The sequence below is a fragment of the Mus musculus genome, chromosome 5, assembly GCF_000001635.26.
Source record: "Mus musculus strain C57BL/6J chromosome 5, GRCm38.p6 C57BL/6J".
Classification (NCBI taxonomy): domain Eukaryota; kingdom Metazoa; phylum Chordata; class Mammalia; order Rodentia; family Muridae; genus Mus; species Mus musculus.
Window position 1 is genome coordinate 21492215 of NC_000071.6, and position 21104 is coordinate 21513318.

Consider the following 21104-nt stretch of genomic DNA (forward strand, 5'->3'; position numbering starts at 1 on the left):
ATGCAGGTGCAGCACTGTGATGAACTACAGCTTTTGACAGTTGAAACTTTTGAAGACTAAATATTAGCTGCTAGTAGATTTTGTGTATGATGCCAATGCTAAAATATGTATACTTACAGAGAGAAAGAAGTCTGGGTAATTACCTTTTTTCTGACCACAGCTGCCAAGGGCGATTGCTTTTGAGCTCGTGCAGAGCTTGGGTTTTCCACAGGGGTCAGCATTTACTATGCCTGACTCACCCCTGTGCTGTGACTAACTTTACATGGAAATCTGACCTGTCTAGAACTGAGTACTGCCAGAAATTAGAAGAAGTCACTGTCGGGGATAGAAGGGTCACTGTCTTTGGAGATAATCAAGCACAGGGACATATCCAGGGTGGTACAGAAGGAATCCACCTTTGACTGGAACCAATAGCTTTGTCTCTCAGCTCACTTGCCAGTAAGAATATGGTGAGTCTCTTGGGGTCCTCTATGGAACGGTGCTAGTTTTTATAGGTCTTTATAAGCATCACATTCAGAACACAGCACAGTTCAATACTAGGATGCAGGTTGGTCCTATGGAAGTGTCTTCCAGGAAATCAAGTCTGTTTTAATAATACAAGAATTTTGATGTTGCGAGATATGCAGTAATACCATTTCCTCTTAGAGAATGGACAGAGTAAGACCCAGAGGCAAGTCCTACCAAGAACCATGTTTAAACTGTGAGGCCAAGGAGATGACGCAGTGGGTAAAGGTGCTTGTTCTAGAAGCCTGACTACCATCGTTCAACACCCAGAACCACAGTGGAAGGAGTGGACAGACCCCAAAAGTTGTCCTCTGACCTCCACATGTACATACCATGGCTCACCCATGTACACACACACAGGGGGTGATAATAATTAATAAGCAATTTAGAACTATAAGATTAATTCCTAGCTTTAAAGGGAGCCTCAGGGCTTCTCTTCAGTTCCCACTGTTAGTGTCTTTGGACTACCTGGATCCATTCCCTGTTGTGCCTTTATCTTGGATGGCTCTGCTAGTCTCTGAAACTGAAATGTTTGGAGGTTTTTTAATTCAATAACTCTAAAAGTAATGTTAAAGTCTCTGATACATTCACAACTGCATTCCAGACATGGAAAACCTGAGGCAAAAATGTTGGTGCAGCACTTATGCTAAATCAGTGGCAAATTATGAGAGCTAAAGTCCCACAGTCCATTATTTCCTTTAGAGCTGTGTAAGTCACCCTGAGGTTCTATGTCTGCAGACATGTTACAACTCGCTCACACAGTGAAATCCCCTCTTCTCCTCCAGAGACAGCTGCCCTGTGCCCTGCCAGCTCTAAAGCTCTAAAGCCACTCGCATAGCAACCCCACCATCTCCTGTATCTTGTAAAATGCTACACCAAGCCTCTTTCAAGTCAATCTCTTACAGTGAAGGCAGAAAGAAATGAAAACATGGTCAAGTCGGGCTCCTTTCTAGTCTCTCGTCCTATCTTGCCATGAGTTAACACTTTTTCAGAAAATTTCTTCATCGACATATCGGAGTGTTCCCTGTGTCTTCTGGGCTGAGTCACAGTGTCGGGGGTTAAAAACTACATTCCTAAATTGGGTACGTAGCTGGGACTAAGTTTGACTCATATTTTTTGATTGCTACAATAGTGTTCTTTTGCCCAAAGCCTGATTAATCCACCTCAACAGGTGGCAGCTCCTTGTCCAAAAACTTCTCCCTCTGTTGTCTTTCTTCATGCCACTGTCTCCTGACAGTGTGCCTCATTACAGCCCAATTAGGAGCACTTACAAGGCTGGAAGGTTTTTTGTTTTGTTTTGTTTTGTTTTTCCCTCTGTTGATAATTCCGGGAAAACACTGTGCTCTCAAGAACTTCTTTAACGAAGACTCCTTGGGCTTGCTCAAAGCTAAGAATGCAATTTCTGGACTTATGTGTGGTAAACGTGGAACTTCAGTTGCTTGGACCTCAGACAGTCATGAGACTTGGAGGTATATCTTCTCAAAGACAGCCTCCATCCTGCCAGGCATCAGAGCAGGTGGGGGTGGTCCTGGCTAGATTACCCACTCTGCAGAGTCTGAAGTCCTGTCCTGGTGTTGTTATAAATAGATATAATCAAACAAATACTGTCAATAAAAAAAATCTAAATAAAAGTCTTAGAAATTCTAATATTTCCTTCTAACTGCAAGATAAATTGTCTTATTTGTTTTCTGAGTAAATGTTTTCTCAACAGGACACCTATGGTTGTCAGTAAACCTGCATAGCTTACTGATGTCATAGATCCTATAATATACTTGGACTAAAAGAGGGAAATTATTTTCAAAATATACAGTGTGGCAGGTGTATAAAAAGAAGCCAGGAGGTGGAGAACTGGAGATCAGAAAAAGGAAAGAAAAAAAAAAAAAAAGAAAGAAAGAAAGAAGCCCTAAGTGGCACCAGAATGTATGCTGAAAAATTAAAGGGAAGACTGGGGAATGATGTGAAAAAAAAAGGAGTTCTCTTTGTAAATTATATTTGGTAAGCAAAGTTTGTTTTTTTTTAAAATCCAAAATAATGTTGTGGTTGTTTTTTAACAAAATCACAGTCATTCGATTTGACCAATGAAGACACAGGAGCCAGATGCACAACTGCATTCCAGACATGGAAAACCTGAGGCAAAAATGTTGGTGCAGTACTTATGCTAAATTGGTGGCAAATTATGAGAGCAGGTCATGCCTGCTGCCTCAGAGAGGCAGAGAAAGCGCCCAGATGACCTTCCTCCTCAGCCAGCATCCCAAAAGGCAAGTTCTCCTCCCGCTTCAAGCTGAATGCCCCTCCCTCCACTTCCTGTGTCTCTCTATCTGTCCTCCTGACTCCCTCTTACTCTCTATGGTTTCTCTTAAGTTCATTCCCTGGCAACTGCTTGTTTGCTCCACCTCTTGATCTATTGTTGACTTTATTTAATCCTGTTTACAGAAAGCTATTGGATTAAAGGTGTGTGCTAGGGCCAAGGCACACCACAACTAAAATTAGGTGTTTTGTTGTTGTTTGTTTTTATTTTTATTTGCAGTAAATGACACACAGTTAGTTACAGTGTGATCAAATATTCTTGCTTTAGATTTTATGTACAAAATAAAAATGAGCTAGGCTGGACAAAGGATAATCAAGACACACACTTTCCATTTCTTCAAGGTAAGTGGTCTGGTTTCCTGGCCTCCCTAGAGTCCCTGTAGACAAGAAGGGCAGAGGACTTTAGTAATCCTAGGCTGTAAGTCTTAGGAAGAGCTTCTGGGCTTCTCTCCGGTCACCCTCTCTAGTCTTGTCCTTTTCCTGCGGTTTCTCAGGAGGATGGCAACTGAGACCAATGGCCAACTAAGTATGGCCTCCTGCATCTCAGACTTCCTAAGAAACTAAGTTCAGGAACCATCAGTACAGCTTTGTCCCTTCGTTTTATATATATAGTAGAATCCACAAGTCAAGAGGGGCTTGCAGCCTTGCAGAAAAATCTGAGGGCAAGAATTTGTTGGGTCTGTGTGACCCTAACACACTTTTAACTTTAACTTTCCTCATCTGCAAGAGGGAAATAAAAATATTGTGTGTGTGTGTGTGTGTGTGTGTGTGTGTGTGTGTGTGTGTCATATATAGGGCAAGAGAGAGAGAGAGAGAGAGAGAATGAATGGGCTTTGGGAAGACAGAGCACATGTTCTCCAGAAGTGCTTGGCAGAGACAGCACCATCACTACATCACAAATGCCATCTTCTGTCTCTCAGCAGTAGACTCAGGAATTATGGGCCAAAGCTGCCTGCCTGGGATACCACCTTTAACCTGTAATGTCCTGAAGGCTTTAGAAAGGAAACACGGCAAGGAAATTCTAAATGGGCCTGCTAGAGTTATCAGAAACCACAGCCAGTGAACTACAGCCCTCCTGAGCCACTCTGCAGGCACCCTGCTCACATCAGGCATGACACAATGGGCAAACCCTAGGGTGTCGCAGAGGGATCAAAAGTAGAGGCATAAACTCATACTGTCATAGAAAAGTGGACTCCTGGAATTCATTTTTGCCTACAGGCAACCTGACAGGTTTCGTTTAACTTAGGCAAGTTTCATCTTACATAGAGCAGAAACAGCCTAAGAATTGTCTTGCTTTTAACATGTCCTCCTGTAGTTCTCTGTGGACACTTACATGAAGATAACAGATGTGTGGGTCATTTATGAAATTCAGCCAAACCTCAGCTGTCTCCTGGCTCTCTCGGTGGGAGTGGGCAGGAAGCCGGGCCTGGGGCGGGACTTACTAGGCTTCACCTAGTTCTTTGCCAAGAGAACATGGTACCCAGCGCTCTAGACTCCCTTGAAACCCTATATGCTATGGGACTCTGAGAAGCTGTTGAAGTTCACATCCTTTGAAGTCTGGCAAGTTTCAGATCCTGTTGGACGGCTGACAATTGGAAACACATTGGCGTCAAGAGCAACACAAAGCTGAGATCCCTGCTTTTGCTCACAGCCAATGAAGAAATAATAAAGCTCTGGTATCTGTGTCCCCCACCCCCACCCCCCAGTTGCATCTACATTCCATGAGTCTCCTGGCATTTGCTGTGTTATCATAAAGCTCGGGAGACTGTCCTTAGTGTGGATGATCTACTCGACAGGGATTTCCAAAATGCAGCTCTTAATTGTTCCAGGTTTTGTGGCTGCTGCTTTTTTAACAAGTACCAGATGACCATCCCTTTAAGTCTACTAAGAAATCATTTAGCTCCTCTCCTAGGACCTTTTAAAAAATCCCACAGCCTGAGATCCTCTGGGAGCTTCTTCATCATAGACATTTTAGTCAATACTCCCCTGGAGAGAGACGACTGCAAAGGCTTCCCTGGACACCGGAGCCAGAGCCAAGAAAGCCAAACTGTTTGCCTGGTCTACTTCCCTGTACAGGACAGCTCAGAGCCTCTGCTGCATCAGAGGCCAGGGATTAAGGCCGGTTTGACTAGGAATCTTGATTGTTCTTCCCCTTTCAACCCACAAGCACAATTTCATCCCTGGAGAATAGGTGTAGTTATCAAACTCTCATACTTTGATAATTACTGCATGACTTAATGCTGGAAACTAAATAGAAATCAATGTTGATCTTTTCAAAAATTGTTGCTAAGGGGAGCTGACTTGCAGAGCCCATCTTAGGCATTGTGAGTCAGGATGTATCAAAGGCTACCAAAATCAGCTTTGGTTTAGCACTGGAGGGTGGAGATATCAATGGATAAAAATATTATTGATGAGAATCTTGCATAAACAATATTTTAGGACTACTTAAAAGTTAGTGAATAGTTTTGAAGATAAGGAATGAGACACATGGACATGATTCACGTTTGCTGTTCAGGGTCCATGAATAAACCCTTCTTAAACTCCAGACATGCATGTACGAAACAGGATAGTTAGAGGCCAATCTGCGAGAAGAGGGCAGTGGTTGAACAAGGTAGATACTTGGACTGTTCAAAAGCCAACACACACACACACACTCATACTCACACTCACACACCAAGAACAGGGAGGAGGAATAAATGGAGAGATGATGAGACAGAAAATTTTTTCTGAATAGAACATCTGGTCTTGTGCAACTAATAATGAAATAATTCTTTTAAAAAGATGTCTTTAGATCAGTGAAAATAGAGAGCAATTTGGAAAGTTTAAATTTTTAAAAAACATGCCAGAATTTTGCTTATGATAATAAGAGTTAACAAAAGTGCATACTTTTGCTTAGACTCTCCAGCACCTAAAAACAGTATAAATTTAGGCACTATAGAAGAGTGGGGGGGGGGGGCAGTGCCTGGAGCCCAGAAGATCAAAAGCAAATGGCAGAAAGTGAGTTTTCTGATTCTTAGCCTCAGCCTTATTCCAAGAAGCATTTTTAACGTGATGAATATTTAGAGGCTAATATCATAGCATAGTTTTCACTAGAAAACTTCTGAAAGATTCACTCACCGGTCAAACACAACTGCCTCCTCTCTAAGAAATGTAACTCAAGACTAGAATGGCAAGATTCTTAACTTTTACTTTGGTCTTCATTCATTCGGTAAATACTTATCTAACATTTATAACTGCCCACAACTGAACTGACTACTAGCTACTAGCTCAAATAAACAGTCTTTTCTCTCAAGCAGACTAGAGTCGTGTCACTGAGTCTGCTTCCCTAACAGAGCACTCCTGGCATGTGGGTCAAGTCTTCCATTGTTGTTTGGGTTCTGCAATGCACTGCATGATACAAATCTTACTCCTGGCCCATGGATGAATGGATAAATGAGTGTTTAAGTGGGTAGTTAAGTAGATGGATTCATACTGTATATAAACATTGTAAAATATGGTACTGTATCTCATAAATACATACAAAAATTATTAACAGGCAGGTGTGTCTGTGTGTCTGTGTGGACTGACTCGGCATCAAGACTTGTCAAAAACAATGTAAGACATTAATAACAGTATAATGCCACATCAATACTGAATCATCTCATATTTTTGGTTGTGAGCCTAGCCTTTAAAGACTGAGCCATCGCTCCAGCCCAATACTGAGTCATCTTAATGACACATTTATTTGCAATGATGCTTAACTGCTTTGTATTTTAAATCTTTGATCTGCCACCTTTTCAATTTTTTTTTTTTTGAAAGCCTGACTGGATAAGGCTACTGGATAAGGCCCTGTGTGATACTTGTTTCACTTTTCAATTAAACTACAACTTTTACTTATAGGAATCTTTTGGCTTCTTTTCATAGCAAGTTCCATGTACCTAAGCATTTGTGATCCCTTTTATTATCAGTTGTAACCTCTCAGCCATTAGTTCTCTCAGCTGTAAAATCAGAAGAGTGCTTCAGCTGTCCCTGAGCTTCCGTCAGCCCCAGACATGCTATGCTAAGGTCTCAGCATGGGCTGACCGATGCAGCTCTTCAGTCTGTGCCGTACTCCAGCACTGCTCGAGTCATCATGGAAAGCGTCATCCGGTTTGTCCTGCTCAGAAACATTCCCACACTCCGCAGACTTCTCAGCTAACGCTTGTGGTACCCATCGCTTGAGCAATTAGCTTTTTATTCCCTGTAAGAAAGTGTCGCGCCTTTCTTCCCTTCAGTGGTTCCCTTTCTTCCTACTTAGCCTAATGCTTTCCTAGTTTGGGAATCTTTTAGCTCCCAACACATTTTTATGCGATGCTTCCAATGGGTTAACAGTTTCTCATGCGTAATTTTCATTTCTTCCTTGTCCAATGCACAACACACACTTTTGGGTAGTGTTCTGTCTGTCTGTCTGTCTGTCTGTCTCTCTCTCTCTCTCTCTCTCTCTCTTGCATGTGCATGTTCTTGCTCTCTTGCTCTCTGCCTGTCTTTGTCTGTCTCCTCCCCACACACACTCATTTAGATGCTTAAGATGCTAAAACATTTCCTTGGCTTATGTGGAGTGTGCAAGGGCTGCATGTTTCTCGGGCCACGCCTAGGGACCCTTCCCCTTCGCATGAACTCTTCCAGCACAGAGCAATCCATCTTACTCCATCACTTACTTCATGCTGTCCATTCCATCGACATACATTACAAACTATGTTTACATAACTCGACCTCCAAACTGCTAGATATCTGTATAGTGTCTAAACTCCCACAGTTTTCATGGTTAGATTATATATTTTAATATTCTCTCTTATAGAATATTTTCACAATTTGCAAGGACTCTGAGCCACATAGACGTTCCTCACTCTCCAAGTAAATGCATCTATGTACCCTATGAGTTTTACACAGAGACAGGAGAGAGTAGATGGGGAAGAAATGAGGCCACAAAGCTTCCTTGCCACCTCAGGCTACAGAGGCCTTGCTGAGAACCAGTGGAACACACTAGCCACCTTTGTGTTCCAGTGAATAAAAACACCCAACAAAAGCCGCCAAGGGAGGCTGGCCAGTGCTGGCCATGGTTTCAGAGAAACATCAGTCCATGGTGGTGGGGAAAGTATGGCAGCAGTCCTCGTGGCCACGGCATGGCAGAGAGCTCTTTTCTCACATGGAGCAGAGACAGGCCAGACCCAGGGCTAGCTCTAGCCTTCCAGAGCTGGTGAAGCTGTCTACTTTGCCACCCAGGCTGCACCTCCTAAAGGCTTCATAGCCTTTTAAGGGCTGAGTGAGCAACGTTTTAGCTTCAAACCATGACGACCGGAGTTGACTGTGCGTGAGTCCCCGTCCCGTGTGTGAGTCAGCTCCTGTTGCCCTTTTCTATTGGGACTTATAATGTTTATTCAATTGGAGCTTAATTTTTAATCTTAACCCTTCGGCAGAAAACCCTATTCATCTTACCCGAATTCCAAAGTCAGTGATGTTGACACAGTCAGACACAGAAACTTCCCTCAGTTTTCTGTGTCTGGAAAGTATGGTCATGCCCTGAAAATATAAAGATCATTTTGTAAGTACAATTTAGTATGGGATGTAGCCAAGAGCCATTTTTACAAACTAATAACATAGAAGAGTGATCATTGATAAAGGCTAAATAAAGGTACATTGTGGGTCCCACCTCTTTGTATCTAACAAACTGTGGGCTTACTTTGGTAAGAAAATTATTAGTCTTAGTTACGACTAAACCATTAAATAAAAATTTCAGTTGTCTCTAATACTTTGGTTAAAAAATGCTACAGAGTTCCAGAGCTAGAAAACTCCTAAGACATCACTTGTTTCTATCAGTGTTCAGATAAATGCTATTCGAACCAAGTGATCTGACTTCACTTGAAAGCACTTTATACAGCTAGGGAATTTGTCAGTAGGTTCTTATTCATTCCTAACAATCACAACAACAAAGCCCCTCAAAATCTTTAGTTCATTTCATAAGCTTAATTTCTGAAAGAGAAAGGAAACAGATCTTTATTAAAAGATCTAGAGGCATAAGCAACCACCAATAGCCTACTTTCTTTCCAGGTTTAAAGATGAAATAGCAGATTGCATCGCCGAGCCCTTCTGTTGCTGTGCACAGACTGTGCTATGCTGAGTCTAGGCAGTTTCCCCAAGAACTGACTGGCAAAACCTTCTGATAAACACTGATGAATTGATAAACTGGGTTACAGATGCCACCCACCTGTGTGTGTGTGTGTGTGTGTGTGTGTGTGTGTGTGTGTGTGTGTGTGCACATGTGTGTGTACCTGTGTGCACACACCTGCATGCTAGCTTGTGCTGAGGATGAACCCGGGACCTCAGGCATCGGCAGCTTCTCTGCTAAGACACAGCCTCAGCCTCTTTGCTCTTGTTTTGTATAAAGATTATTTCAGGACTCCGTCAGGTTGACACAAGCAGGATTTATTGCCAATTCGGTGACTCCAAGGCCCACCGATGGAGCAGAGTCAGAAACAGCCAGGGGTCTGTGCTTCTTGTGTTTATGCTTAAGTGCAATGTTTGAGCCATAACAGGAAATGGCTTATGCAGATATCAGATCGTGTTTTACTCCTTTAGATAACTTTCACTTAAAGAAAAAGATTTTATTTTTAAGTCCGGATCAAAGGAGAAAGCACTTGCCCCAAGCCTGTGTCCTAACTGTGATATCTCCATTTGTCTAATAGTCCCGTGCACTAGCTCCACATGGCATGACTGTGCCCTTCACTTCATTAGGACTGTGGAGCCTTTTGCTAGGACTCCTCCTGTCAGAGGACAAACTCTGCCTTGTGGAGCCAGCACACACGGCCTGCATTCCAGATGTGGATGTGGGCTGTTTTGTTTTTATGCTAGAAGAACTGGAGGAGTTGAGCTATTCCAAGACATGCAGAGTTCATCTCTGTGTCCTATGCTCAAAAATAAAAAGTATTTCTTATCCTTTGAGGTATCTTCTAGGGAATGGTCTCTGAGGCAGTTAGATTTTACTTTTGTAGACAAGCTGGAATTTTCAAAGCCTAGCTACAGAAGTTCACTTGTTAAATAAGACACTTGTCAGTCTATATGCTCCTTAACGCTTTACTTACAAAAAAAAAAAAAAAAGGTTAGACCCTTGTCATATAAGCCGGATAGATCAAAGTTCGGCCCACAGAACACACATGAAGGGAGAAGGAGAAAAACACTCCATAAAGTTTTCCTCCACACATGGGCTTCAGCACATGCACCCCAACATCATCATCATAACTTTAAAATTAAAATATGAAAATGGAATGCCATGTTTAATACTCTAATTGCTCATTAAAGGACAAGTACTCAACTGTGAATTAGGATATTAGCTGTTGCTTAAGTATGTAATAAGATACCACAACTAATTTACTAAGATGTTTATAATTAAGAAGAGACACAAAGAGTGTAAGCAGGGGTATGGGAAAACTGACACATATAATCCTGGCCAAAAAAAAAAGTGGACTAGCCATTCTGGAAAACAGTCTGACTGTTTCTCAGAAAGTGAAGCCCAGGGTTACCACATGGACTGGCAGTTATACTGCTCTGTGGGTTTATAACTGAGAATAAAACATATTTCCATATTTCCACTGGGTTGGAGATATGGCTCAGTGGTTAAGAGCAGTGACTGCTCTTCCACAGGTCCTGAGTTCAATTCCCAGCAACCACATGGTGGCTCACAACCATCTGTAATGCTATCTGACTTCCTCTTCTGGTGTATCTGTAGACTGCAACAGTGTACTCACATAAAATAAATAAGTAAATAAATAAATCTTTAAAACATATCTTCACACAAGACTTGTGCCCAAGTGTTCTTAGTAATGGTATTCAGAAGCAACACACGAATATTTACCAAGAGATGGAAGTATAAAAAAGATGCAATTTATCCCTACAATAGAATGCTAGTCGGTAAGAAAAAGGAGTGTTGGTGCATTCCACTCTCTGAATAACCCTTGGAAATATGATTCTAAGTGAAAGAAGCCAGACCTCAAACACCACACGCGATTCCATTGAAGTTCAGAGCAGGCAAACATACGGAAAAGTAGACCCACGCTTGCCTGAACCAGCTGGAGGGCGAGACAGGCTGAGCAGAGGCGTCTGATTTGGGAGTGAGGGAAGTATTCTGGGGTAGACCTTGGTGCTGGTTGCATGGTTCCATAAATAAACCAATTAAATGAAACAGGCCTAGAACCGTTCGTCTCAATAAACACTCTTCATCTGTGTAATAAAACCATAAAATATTCCTGTCATCCTTCTGCCCAAGATGGGCACAGATGTTGCCTGTGTGTCACGAATTTCTGTTGGGTAGACTCAGACCTACGTGATCATCTGTTGACAAGATGGTATTTGTGATGTCATTATGCCCCTGCTCACGTATTACCATATAGCCCAGCGGCTGAGTAAACAACTCTGACAGTCAACCAGGATGTGGAAGCCAGCAGACCAGACAGTGCCACCTACTCCTGGCAATGAGGCCAATGAGAGACATGCCCTATTCCAGCCAACCTGACACCTTCTTAATTGTTTTTTGTGTTTTGACTTTGAGCCTCTCAGATAATTGCCCTAATGAACACCTGGTATGTAAGTGTTCCGTTCCACTCTATGAGATTCAGAAATGTGCCGAACTGGGAGGGATTCTCTGAGACAGCTGACAGTTATCTTTGCAAATTTTCTTTTAAAGACCTGTAGCATCAAGTCTGGGAATTGTAATTGCTCAGTTTGTTGAGGAGTCACTTAACAGGCATAATACTGATGGAAGTCTAATATAGAAGCTGGAAGCCTAGACATCAAGTAGGTGCTGTTTATTGCCAAGATGTCCACGGCCTGGGTAGGTAGACACCCAGGTACCACAGACCATGATAACCATGAAAGGGAAAGATGGGAGCAGTGGTCCAATCACAGTGCTATGGTGAGGCCTCTTCCTGTGAGCCTGAGGCAAGCGAGCATAGGGAACAGTTTAGCAACCTGGGACTCCACTAGGTTCTGGCTATGCAAACACCACTTTCCTAACAATGCATTTGGCAGCATGAGCCTCTTACCTTCATGCACAGTAAACAAGCAGCCCTTTACAAAATAACGCACTTAGGTCAATCTGTTAGTGACCTAAGGCCACCACTGTATCAAGCTTCCAGTACACACAGATCTCCCTAAAGACCATGAAACATAGATACTTTCTACAAACATGTCCCCAGTGTATCCAGGTATATATATATATATATATATATATATATATATATATATATATATATATATATAAAACAAAAATTAAAAACAAAAACAAAATAAACAAAAAACAGATGGCTGATCTGGCCTTAACTGGTTTGGGGGCATATGCTATGAGACAAACTCTGTCTTCTATGTGAACTCTTCTTTTCCATGCCCTATTTTCCATCTCTGCATATTCCTAATTGAGTGTGCATATGACTGCACTGTAGGGAATGACACGTACAGCCAGTGAGGGCTTATGTAATAAAAACTTGTCAGTTAAAGAAAGGACCACCCAAACTACACATCTGGTGACCAAAAACTTAATTTGAACACCATAAAATGAAACCCAAAACAACAGTGGGGACCTTGAGTGCCTTCACTCATAGGCCGGCCCGGCTGACACTCTTGGCAGTATATCTGACCTGTCTCTTTGCTTTGAATAAACTTTCCTTGTTACTTTTGCAGGTCTGTGTAAGCCTTCATTTCAGTTTTTGAGTAAGAAGCCAAGAGCCTGGAAAGGCCCAGCCCATGTCCTGACCATCAGTAACAGGTGATAACTCTACCTGGGCAGTCTTAGAGGAAGAGTTAGAGCCACCTGAAAAGCTAGCAGGATGCTCATACTTAACAGAAAGAACAGAATAGTCTAAGGCATTTGTCACCTTAAGTTTTCTTGGGAAGATGTGAATGAACACATCAATGACAGAAGAATCCCGCGCAAGTCTGTTTGGTGAACTAACAGATCTACTCAGCTGGCTTTCAGGAGCATGAGCGAGGGGTTGCCTGTAGTGTAGAACACTGGTAACTCTCGAAGAGCTGCATCACCAAAACCCCACGCTATGACGGATGGCAACTTCCCCACAGTAGAACCCCATGGCCCAACCCTGATGTTCTTGCCCCTTAACCTTTTACCTTCTAACTACTGCAGCTTCTCGCCTAAGACCGTGTATAGCCGGACAGGTTCCATACAGCTAAGATGGACGGGCATGAGAAGGAACGAGTGGTTGGAATCTCAGACGAAGGTCTAAGGACCCTCCCACTTCCTTATGAGAGAATGTCAGTGGCCTGACCCTGTGGGTCTTCTGGGCAGCTGCATTGACTGAATCATAGTGGCTGCTGTATTCAGAGGCCAGCATCCCACAGCAGAAGTGAAACAGAATGGCAGGTGTAGAACTACACAGTGCAGTGGGTGACTTTCTGAACCACACAGCAAATCGCTCCAGAGGAAACTACTAAGCTTGTCGGTATTACCTCTCTGTTTGTTTTGGGGTTGACTAGTTCCAAGGGGGGATTGGAGTTGGGAGGGAGGGGGAAGAGAGTCCAGTAAGATGGGGTTGCTGGGCCTCAGTCCGCAAAGGGCAGTTGGTACCTCCTTGCTGCATAGTTCTGGGGTTTAACTATGAAGTCTTTCTTATTCTCCCAAAGTCAGCCAAATGCATGAGTCCTTTTACAGGGCAGAGGCCAGGGTTTGTCTTCCTGAGGTATAAAAAGATGCTAAGTTTATCTCCAGAGAAGCTTCCTCCTGCAGCAGCTGAGAACAAATACAGATAGCCACAGCCAGACAATATGCAAAGCACAGACCTTGAAGAATACAGCTCTAAATGGAATGTCTCCATCAGGTCTGTCCCTCAGGGCTCAGGGCTCCCTGGGCAAGAAAAGGCAGAAAGACTATAAGAGCCAGAGGAGATGGAGGATACCAAGGAAACAAGGCCCTCTAAATCAACATGATCAAAGCTCACATGACCTCACAGAGACTGAGGCAACAAGCACAGAATCTCCTGCTAGATTCTGCGCAGGTCCTCTGTGTATGTGTTATGGCTTCCACTTTTGTGTTTTCGTGAGATTCCTGAGTTTTTGAACAAGTGGGTCTCTGATTCTTGGGCCTTCTCTTGGGCTCTTTTCCTTTTGCTTGTCCTAACCAACTCCAATGTGATAGTTTTGGTTTGATTACATTTCGTTATATTTTATTATTGTCCCTTAGAAGCCTGTGTTTTTCTGAGACACAGAAAGGGGGTGGATCTGGATGAGAGAGAAAGTGGGGAGAAACTGGGAGAGAGGAAACCATATCAGCATATATTATGTGAGAAAAGAAACTATTTTCAATAAAAGAAAAGACATTTTAAAGAGGCTAAATTGCCTAGTGAGGTGGAACACAGGAAAACAGCCAGTGTGGTGGTCTGGTGAGCTATCAACAGAACCGCAGCCTTGTGAGAATGAAAGGCTCTGGGTTCCCAGCATGTCTGCAAGCATTTTGCTTCTCCATAGCCACAGCACTGAAGGACATAGAGCCAAGGTACCCAGGAATCAGAGGGAAGGAAGCTTATAGTATAGAATCAGGTTCACTGAGGGATGTGGTCTCAAGGCATAGGATTCAAAAGAAAGCAGGCATCAAGTCCTAAGTCCCTTGCACACCATCCTCAGAAATCTGTACCCAACACGTATGACAGAGAGCAACAAAGCTTCCCTGGTGTGGAAGCACTGTGACACAGTAACCAAATGCAAGAAAAAGGGGCGTTGTGTTTTAAGAGAAGTGTAAGGACCACTCAGTAGGTATGACTGCTTCCAATTGGAAGGCAAAGGTATTGGTCTAGCTGAACTTTCAAAGAGGAAGAAAACTTTATTAACCCTAAAGATTGTGACTTTGACAAGCAATAAACATAATGGGGACAGCCTTTCAGGCTGAGGAAATGGCATGAGCATAGACTTCATTTAGAAAATGTGAGTTGCTTGGAAGTAGTTGAGCCTGGGATCACTGGGATCAGTGGGAGGAAGACAGAGCTCTGCCAGGAACAGAGCCGTGCACACAAGGCCTTTGAGAGCTGAACATTTCCCCCAGATTTACATCTGGATCTGTTTAGCTAATGTAGATAGATAGACATTGGCAATGAACTGGTTACTGAAGGTTGGGATGGGGAGCATGTTGGGATGGGGTGCCTGCTCTGGCTGAGTCATCCTACCCCTGGTTGGAACACCACCAACATAAATCTAAAACATCTTCCAACTCTATATTAAAAACATTCAAATTTACAGGGAGGTTCAAAGAGTATTAGAAGGAATATCTTTGTATCCCTTACCTAAATCCTTCAGGTATGAATGTGCATGTGTGCATGTGTGCATGTGTGCATGTGTGCATGTGTGCATCTGCCACAGAACAGCCTCAGATGTCATCTTCCTTAGGTGCTACCAGCTTTGTTCGTATAATCATTGTTTGTTTGTGGGGAGGGCTGATTAGGCTAGACTATGCCTGTGTGCCTCAAAACTCTGCCGATCTCTATCTCCCCAGTGCTGGGATTTCATAAGTTCATGCCACCACACCCAGCTTTCCATATGGGGTTCTAAGGATTAAACTTGGGTCTTCATGGTTTTTGAGACTGACATATCTTCCCAGCCCAGGACAATTTTTGAAAAGCAAATGCCAGTTAATTGTACAATGACTTGTAGCCTGTATTTGCCTGCTTCTGCCTCGGCATGTTTTTTAATATTGCCTGAGTGCTGCCCCATCCCCCAGGGGTCCCTACATCAGGCTGTTCTACACCTGGGGGTGCTGCTGGGGCACTTGACTTAGGGTTCACTACTACATGGCTCCATTAGAAGCATATCTTTCCGTATTTACTAAATCCGTGGTGCAATTCTTTCGGGATGTTAGGATACAGTTTGACGACAACCTTCTGATCCATGATTTTAGTATTTCTTGGTGATCCTTGTCTAAATAGGTTATTAAACATGGCTTTTTAAATTCTGTCCTTCATTTTAGCTGGTATTTATTTAAAACTTTTGTCTTCTTACAAAGCTTTCCCTTTAAATCTGCTAAAAGTTTGGAGACCTGTTTTGAGCTGACTAAGGGTCTTTTAGACCTTGTACTAACTCTCCTGCTTTATTTTCAGTATTTCCTAGGAGTTTAATATACTGGGGATTGAACACTGGGCCTCAGGAATTCTGAGTATACACCTTTACCACTGAGTTAAGCATTCAGCCACCTATAAATATGTGTCTGACTTGCCCAAATTCTTGTTAGAAGCATTTATTAATAAAATCGCCATCTCTGCTGGTGGAATCATGTTCCTTGGTGGTAAGAGAGGATATTCAAGGGAACACGCATGGTCAGCTGATCTCTCCGGTGAACATCTGACTGATTTCATAAGCAAACCACGTCTTACACTTGAGAGTGAGGTAGATGAAGGCTAGAGAGACAGATTGATATTAGATTAAGATGAGGTTTGTCTTTTCATAACTCACTGGCTTGCCTTCTGAGATACCTAACTTTATAGAAAGCCTGGAAAAATAGCCCAGGCATTATAGAATGTGAACATTAGAACAAATATGTCATAACTTATCTGGCAGCCACAATGCTGTAAGTCATTCTCGTTTCAGCTTGGAAACACATTTCAATTTTTAGGTGTATTTATTAATTTATTATTACTTTGAGACAAGGTCACTATACAGCCCAGGGAGCCTCAAGCTCCTGCTCCCGCTGTTCCAGCCTCCGAGTACCGCATTATAATGTTTGAAATCATGGCTATCTTAGTGACACTCTTTAACACTTTTTAACAAGTGCGGAGAATGTCATAACCCGTCCTGCACACCATTTAAAAAAAAAAAACTATAAAATTATATAAGGTCTCATAGTTTGCCCAGCTTTTTTTAACTAATTTTCCAGGGGTCTCTATAAAGGACAAGTAAGCCTGCAAAGTTTAAGATAAATATGCTAAATCAAAGATCTCATCCATAGCTGTAAATCAAGAGAAAATCAAGGACTTTGTTTGAAAAGGGGCTAGTGACCTCAGGAGTCTGATGGCTGGCTGGTCCACCGTGCAAGAATCTCCATGGCTAAGCTACAGCACGATGAGCAGGAAGTCCTCAAGGCCTGGACAGGGCTTGCTCTGCCCTGACACAGCACCAATCAGTTCTCATGGTGGGCCCTCACCCCACTCCGCCCCCTGCCACATGACCAAACTGCTTCCCACTGGGCACCATGGCTACGGTGGTATCTCCTCAGCATTGACACTACACCTCCAGCACCTGGTCTCTTCCACCGCTTCAAACCCTAGCAAGCTCACAGGGAAACAACGGGCCAAACCCAACAGCAGATGCTTTTCATATGGGAGCCCAGAAGACCTTAGCTGTAGCAGGAGCTAGAGAGGAGTAAGAAAGTAACAAATTAATGAATAAACTTCTCAAGAAGAGAAGAGCCGAGGCTATTTATGTAAATAATATCGTGTAACACGCTTAGGTTTCCACAGCAGGGTATAAGGCTGCGTTTGTGCATGCACACATGCGGTTTGTATGCGTGGAGCACAATCAGAGAGCACGCTGGAAAGCAGAATAACTTTCAGGAGGAACAAACCATTTCAAGGCATTTTTCCTGTAACCCGCATTTCTTTTGGTGCTGTTAGAATGTTAGTGAAAAATAATTTAGAATAATATGTTGAGGAAGTCCAACACAAATATCATCAGTAAGTCTTTTTTTTTAATTAACAAAGAATTCTGTGAACTATTAATTGTAGGCTCTATATCTTCACAGAGTCACACAGTTCTGTTCTGAACTATACAATATAAAAGTACCAATATTCAAGGGAAGTTACAAGCTAGGAAAGGAAACGTATCACTCCCCCCCAAAACAAAACAAAACAATTCTATTGAAAAACGTGGATGAGTATTTTTCTACGCTCCTATTACTTGGTCCAACTGTTAAGTATAACTGAGCTGACCAACCCTCACTCGTCTAAAGCACACAATATCATTCTCACTTCCTCCTCCACCCTCCTCTGTGGGGTCATCTTTCCAATGGAGCTGACATGCACTGCTGTTCTGAAGAGGTCTGGTTGCCTTCCTCTCTTCTCTAAACCAGGCTTCAGCAGCCCCCTCAGCCCCCTCAGCCCCCTCAACCCCCTCAGCCCTCTCAGCCACCTCAGCCCCCTCAGCCCCCTCAGCCACCTCAGCCACCTCAGCCACCTCAGTCCCCTCAGCCACCACTCTTGCTCTCTTGCTCTCTAACTGCTACCCCAGCCCAGTGTGCCATAAGTCCCTCAAACACAGCAGATTACTTTCAAAAGTAATTGGTCACGTGACCAATGCAAGTCTTACAAAGGACAACATTTAATTGGGGCTGGCTTATAGGTTCAGAGGTTCAGCCCATTATCATCAAGGTGGGGACATGGCAGCATCCAAGTAGGCATGGTCCAGGAGGAGCTGAGAGTTCTACATCTTCATCTGAAGGCTGCTAGCAGAATACTGACTTCCAGGTAGCTAGAATGAGAGTCTTAAGTCCACGTCCACAGTGACACACCTACTTCACCAAGACCATACCTTCTAATAGTGCCACTCCCTGGGCCAAGAATATACAAACTATCACACATGCCTACACCTGACCAGATACAAGTCCTGACTACTGCTTGGGACAGCTCTGACCACACTCCCCCAACCACTTCCCATCTCCATTCTCAGATGGCCAACAAGCTTTGCTAGCTCCACTAAGTCCTTGTCAGAACTTCGCCATCCCTACCTGTCTTTGTAACTACTGCCCCTCTTCTAGGGGACCGTCTACACCACTGCCAGACCTACACTGTGAGCAGAGAACTGTATGCGTGACTCCTGCTGCAACCTCACTCTGTTGATCCCAGAACACTGGGAAGCAGGCATCGTTAGAATTATTGTTTGACAAAGAAGGAAATGGGGGCTCAGAGCTGCTCAGTAACTCACCCAAGTTCTCACAGTGTGGCGGCACCAGGGAGGACAGGTCAACCCTTGCTTTTCATAACTTATAATCACATGGTGCTGTTTTCTTGTTTTGACACTGGACTGGACCTTGACACTGTACTGTGCCTTTCATTTTAGTACTGCAGACTGACACACAGTTGATAATGAATAATTAAATAACGTTGAACGAATGTGTGTGTGTGTGGGGGGGGGGGGTCAATGCAAGGTTCTCTTGGTTGTTCTCCATCTTGTTTTCTGAGATAAGGTCTTTTTCTGGGACCTGACTAAACTGCCTAGCCCAGAGGTCAGATCAGCCGATCTCCCACTCCCTGGAGCTTACAGGCATGTCCCACCTTGCCTTTCACGTGGGTTCTGAACTTGGGTGTTCATGCTTTTAAAGCTCTCTCTCTCTCTCTCTCTCTCTCTCGATGGAGCATACCCCCCCCCCCAGCCCCCTGTTATGGATTTGCTGGTTTGCTCTTGTCTTCCTGGCACTCTAAAATTCTTAGCTTGAAGACACTTTCTTTTGGAATTGTTTGAATTGAGAAGGATTTATTCTGCTTGTTGCTACTTGTAATATGATAAGAATAATGAATCAAACTTATCTCTGTAGGACTCATTCTAAAGTCACTGATACCAGTACCCCACACAATACCCTTGAAATTTTATCTTAGGCTCCCAAACTTACCTCCCCTTTTATAGTCTAATTAGCAATTATAGTTTTATAAAGATATTTTCCCTTTTCAATTATTTTTATTCACTTTCTCACTTTATTGTTAGTATGAGAACTGTGATCACAGTTTTCCAATGTAATATTTATATTGATTATTTGGGAATTTCTCGTAATGCATCCCAATCACACTCACTTTCTTAGTCCTCCCAGGTCCAGCTCCACACCCTTGAGACCTTTCCCAAAGAAGAAGAAAAAGAGGAAGAGGAAGAGGAAGAGGAAGAGGAAGAAGGAGGATGAGGAAGAGGAGGAGGAGGAGAGGGAGGAGGAGAGGGAGGAGGAGAAGGAAGAGGAAGAGGGGGAGGAGGAGGAAGAGGAAGGACAAAATAAAGCAAAACGAATCAAATTTGTGTTGCCCATAGACTCACTGGAGCATGGACAAACTCTCAGTGGCCAGCCCATTAAAGATAACTGATTTTTTTCCACTCCTAACCCCATAAGAAGCCATAAATTGTGGAGAGCTACACTTCAGCATCTTTATCACCATTTTTAAGAGTTCTCTTTGGTGGTTTTCTGTCTAGGCTGTTACTTTTTTTGTAGGAAGGGGGTAGGGGTTGTCACAGAAGCCTTCTATGACTCTTTCTCAATGGTGAGTCTGCAGCCATCAATACCATGGCAAAAGTAGCTCCCTGCCCTTTATGGTAAGCATGGGTCACGAATGTCCACATGGTTTCTGGTGACAGCATGGATAATGGACAACCACATGGCCTCCTGTGTCAGCACATGCCATGGACCTAAGCATGGTCTCTGGTAGCAATAGTGATCACCAACATGGCCCTCTTCTGTAGCAGGGCCATAAACACCATCATGGCTTCTGGTGGCAGCACAGGCCATGGACATCCAGTGGTAACAGTTTTATTTTTAATTTTTAATTTTTTTTTTCTTTCTGAGACTCTCTCTTACATTGTAACTCAAGCCTTCCTGGAACTCACTATGTAACACAGGCTGTCCTCAAACTCATAGCAATCCTTCTGCCTCGGCCTCCTAAAGTATGGAACTAAAGTTTGAGCCCTACAGTCAGCTCTATGGTAATTTTTTAAAATGTTATCAGCCTTTCTGACCTAATAGCCTACCATACAGGCCTGCAGGAATGCAGGCTTTACTCAACACTTAGAAATGTATTGAATGGCCTGCCGGGGCAGGAGCTAACCCAAGACAAGATGACCATGGGCCCAGCGCAGTAGTGAGTCCAAAACAACCACCTGTCCAGACCACCAGAGTGGACCAGCCAGCCAGAGCTCAGAAAGAGCTAAGAAGGAGTGAGTTTATTCAGCAGTCAGTCTCAGAGGTTGAAAACATTCTAGGCCTAGATAAGATTGTATGGAGGGCGGAAACTTCCAGGACTAGGCCTAGGTTGGCAGATGGAGGCAGTAAACCTTCAAGATGAATTACATCAGGAGGCTAAGAGCTACTATAACATGTGCTGAGTGGGCTTAGGGCAGCTCCCTGCGGCTGCTGTGCTGCCCAGGGTTCTCTGAGAGAATGACAGACACTCAGACCTTCTTTTTACAGTTTTAGTCAGTACTTCACTGGACACAGGAGACGAGGCACTCTGACGTCTGTGAGAGAAGCCACTGTTACTGGTCACAGAAGCTACAAAATCACCTACAACGCTGGCTGGAGAAAAGGACAGGATGCCCATCTCCCT

General features: G+C 43.4%; 1 protein-coding gene across 3 annotated transcripts in view; it reads right to left on the bottom strand.

Moving 5' to 3' along the window:
* Window positions 1–21104, bottom strand: part of Fbxl13 (F-box and leucine-rich repeat protein 13) — a 161852-nt gene that overhangs the window by 8368 nt on the left and 132380 nt on the right. For all 3 annotated transcript variants that reach the window (NM_177076.4, NM_001199632.1, XM_006535728.3), the window contains one exon: window positions 8266–8349. In NM_177076.4, the coding sequence (NP_796050.2) occupies window positions 8266–8349 (84 nt within the window). The remainder of the gene's footprint in view (window positions 1–8265; window positions 8350–21104) is intronic.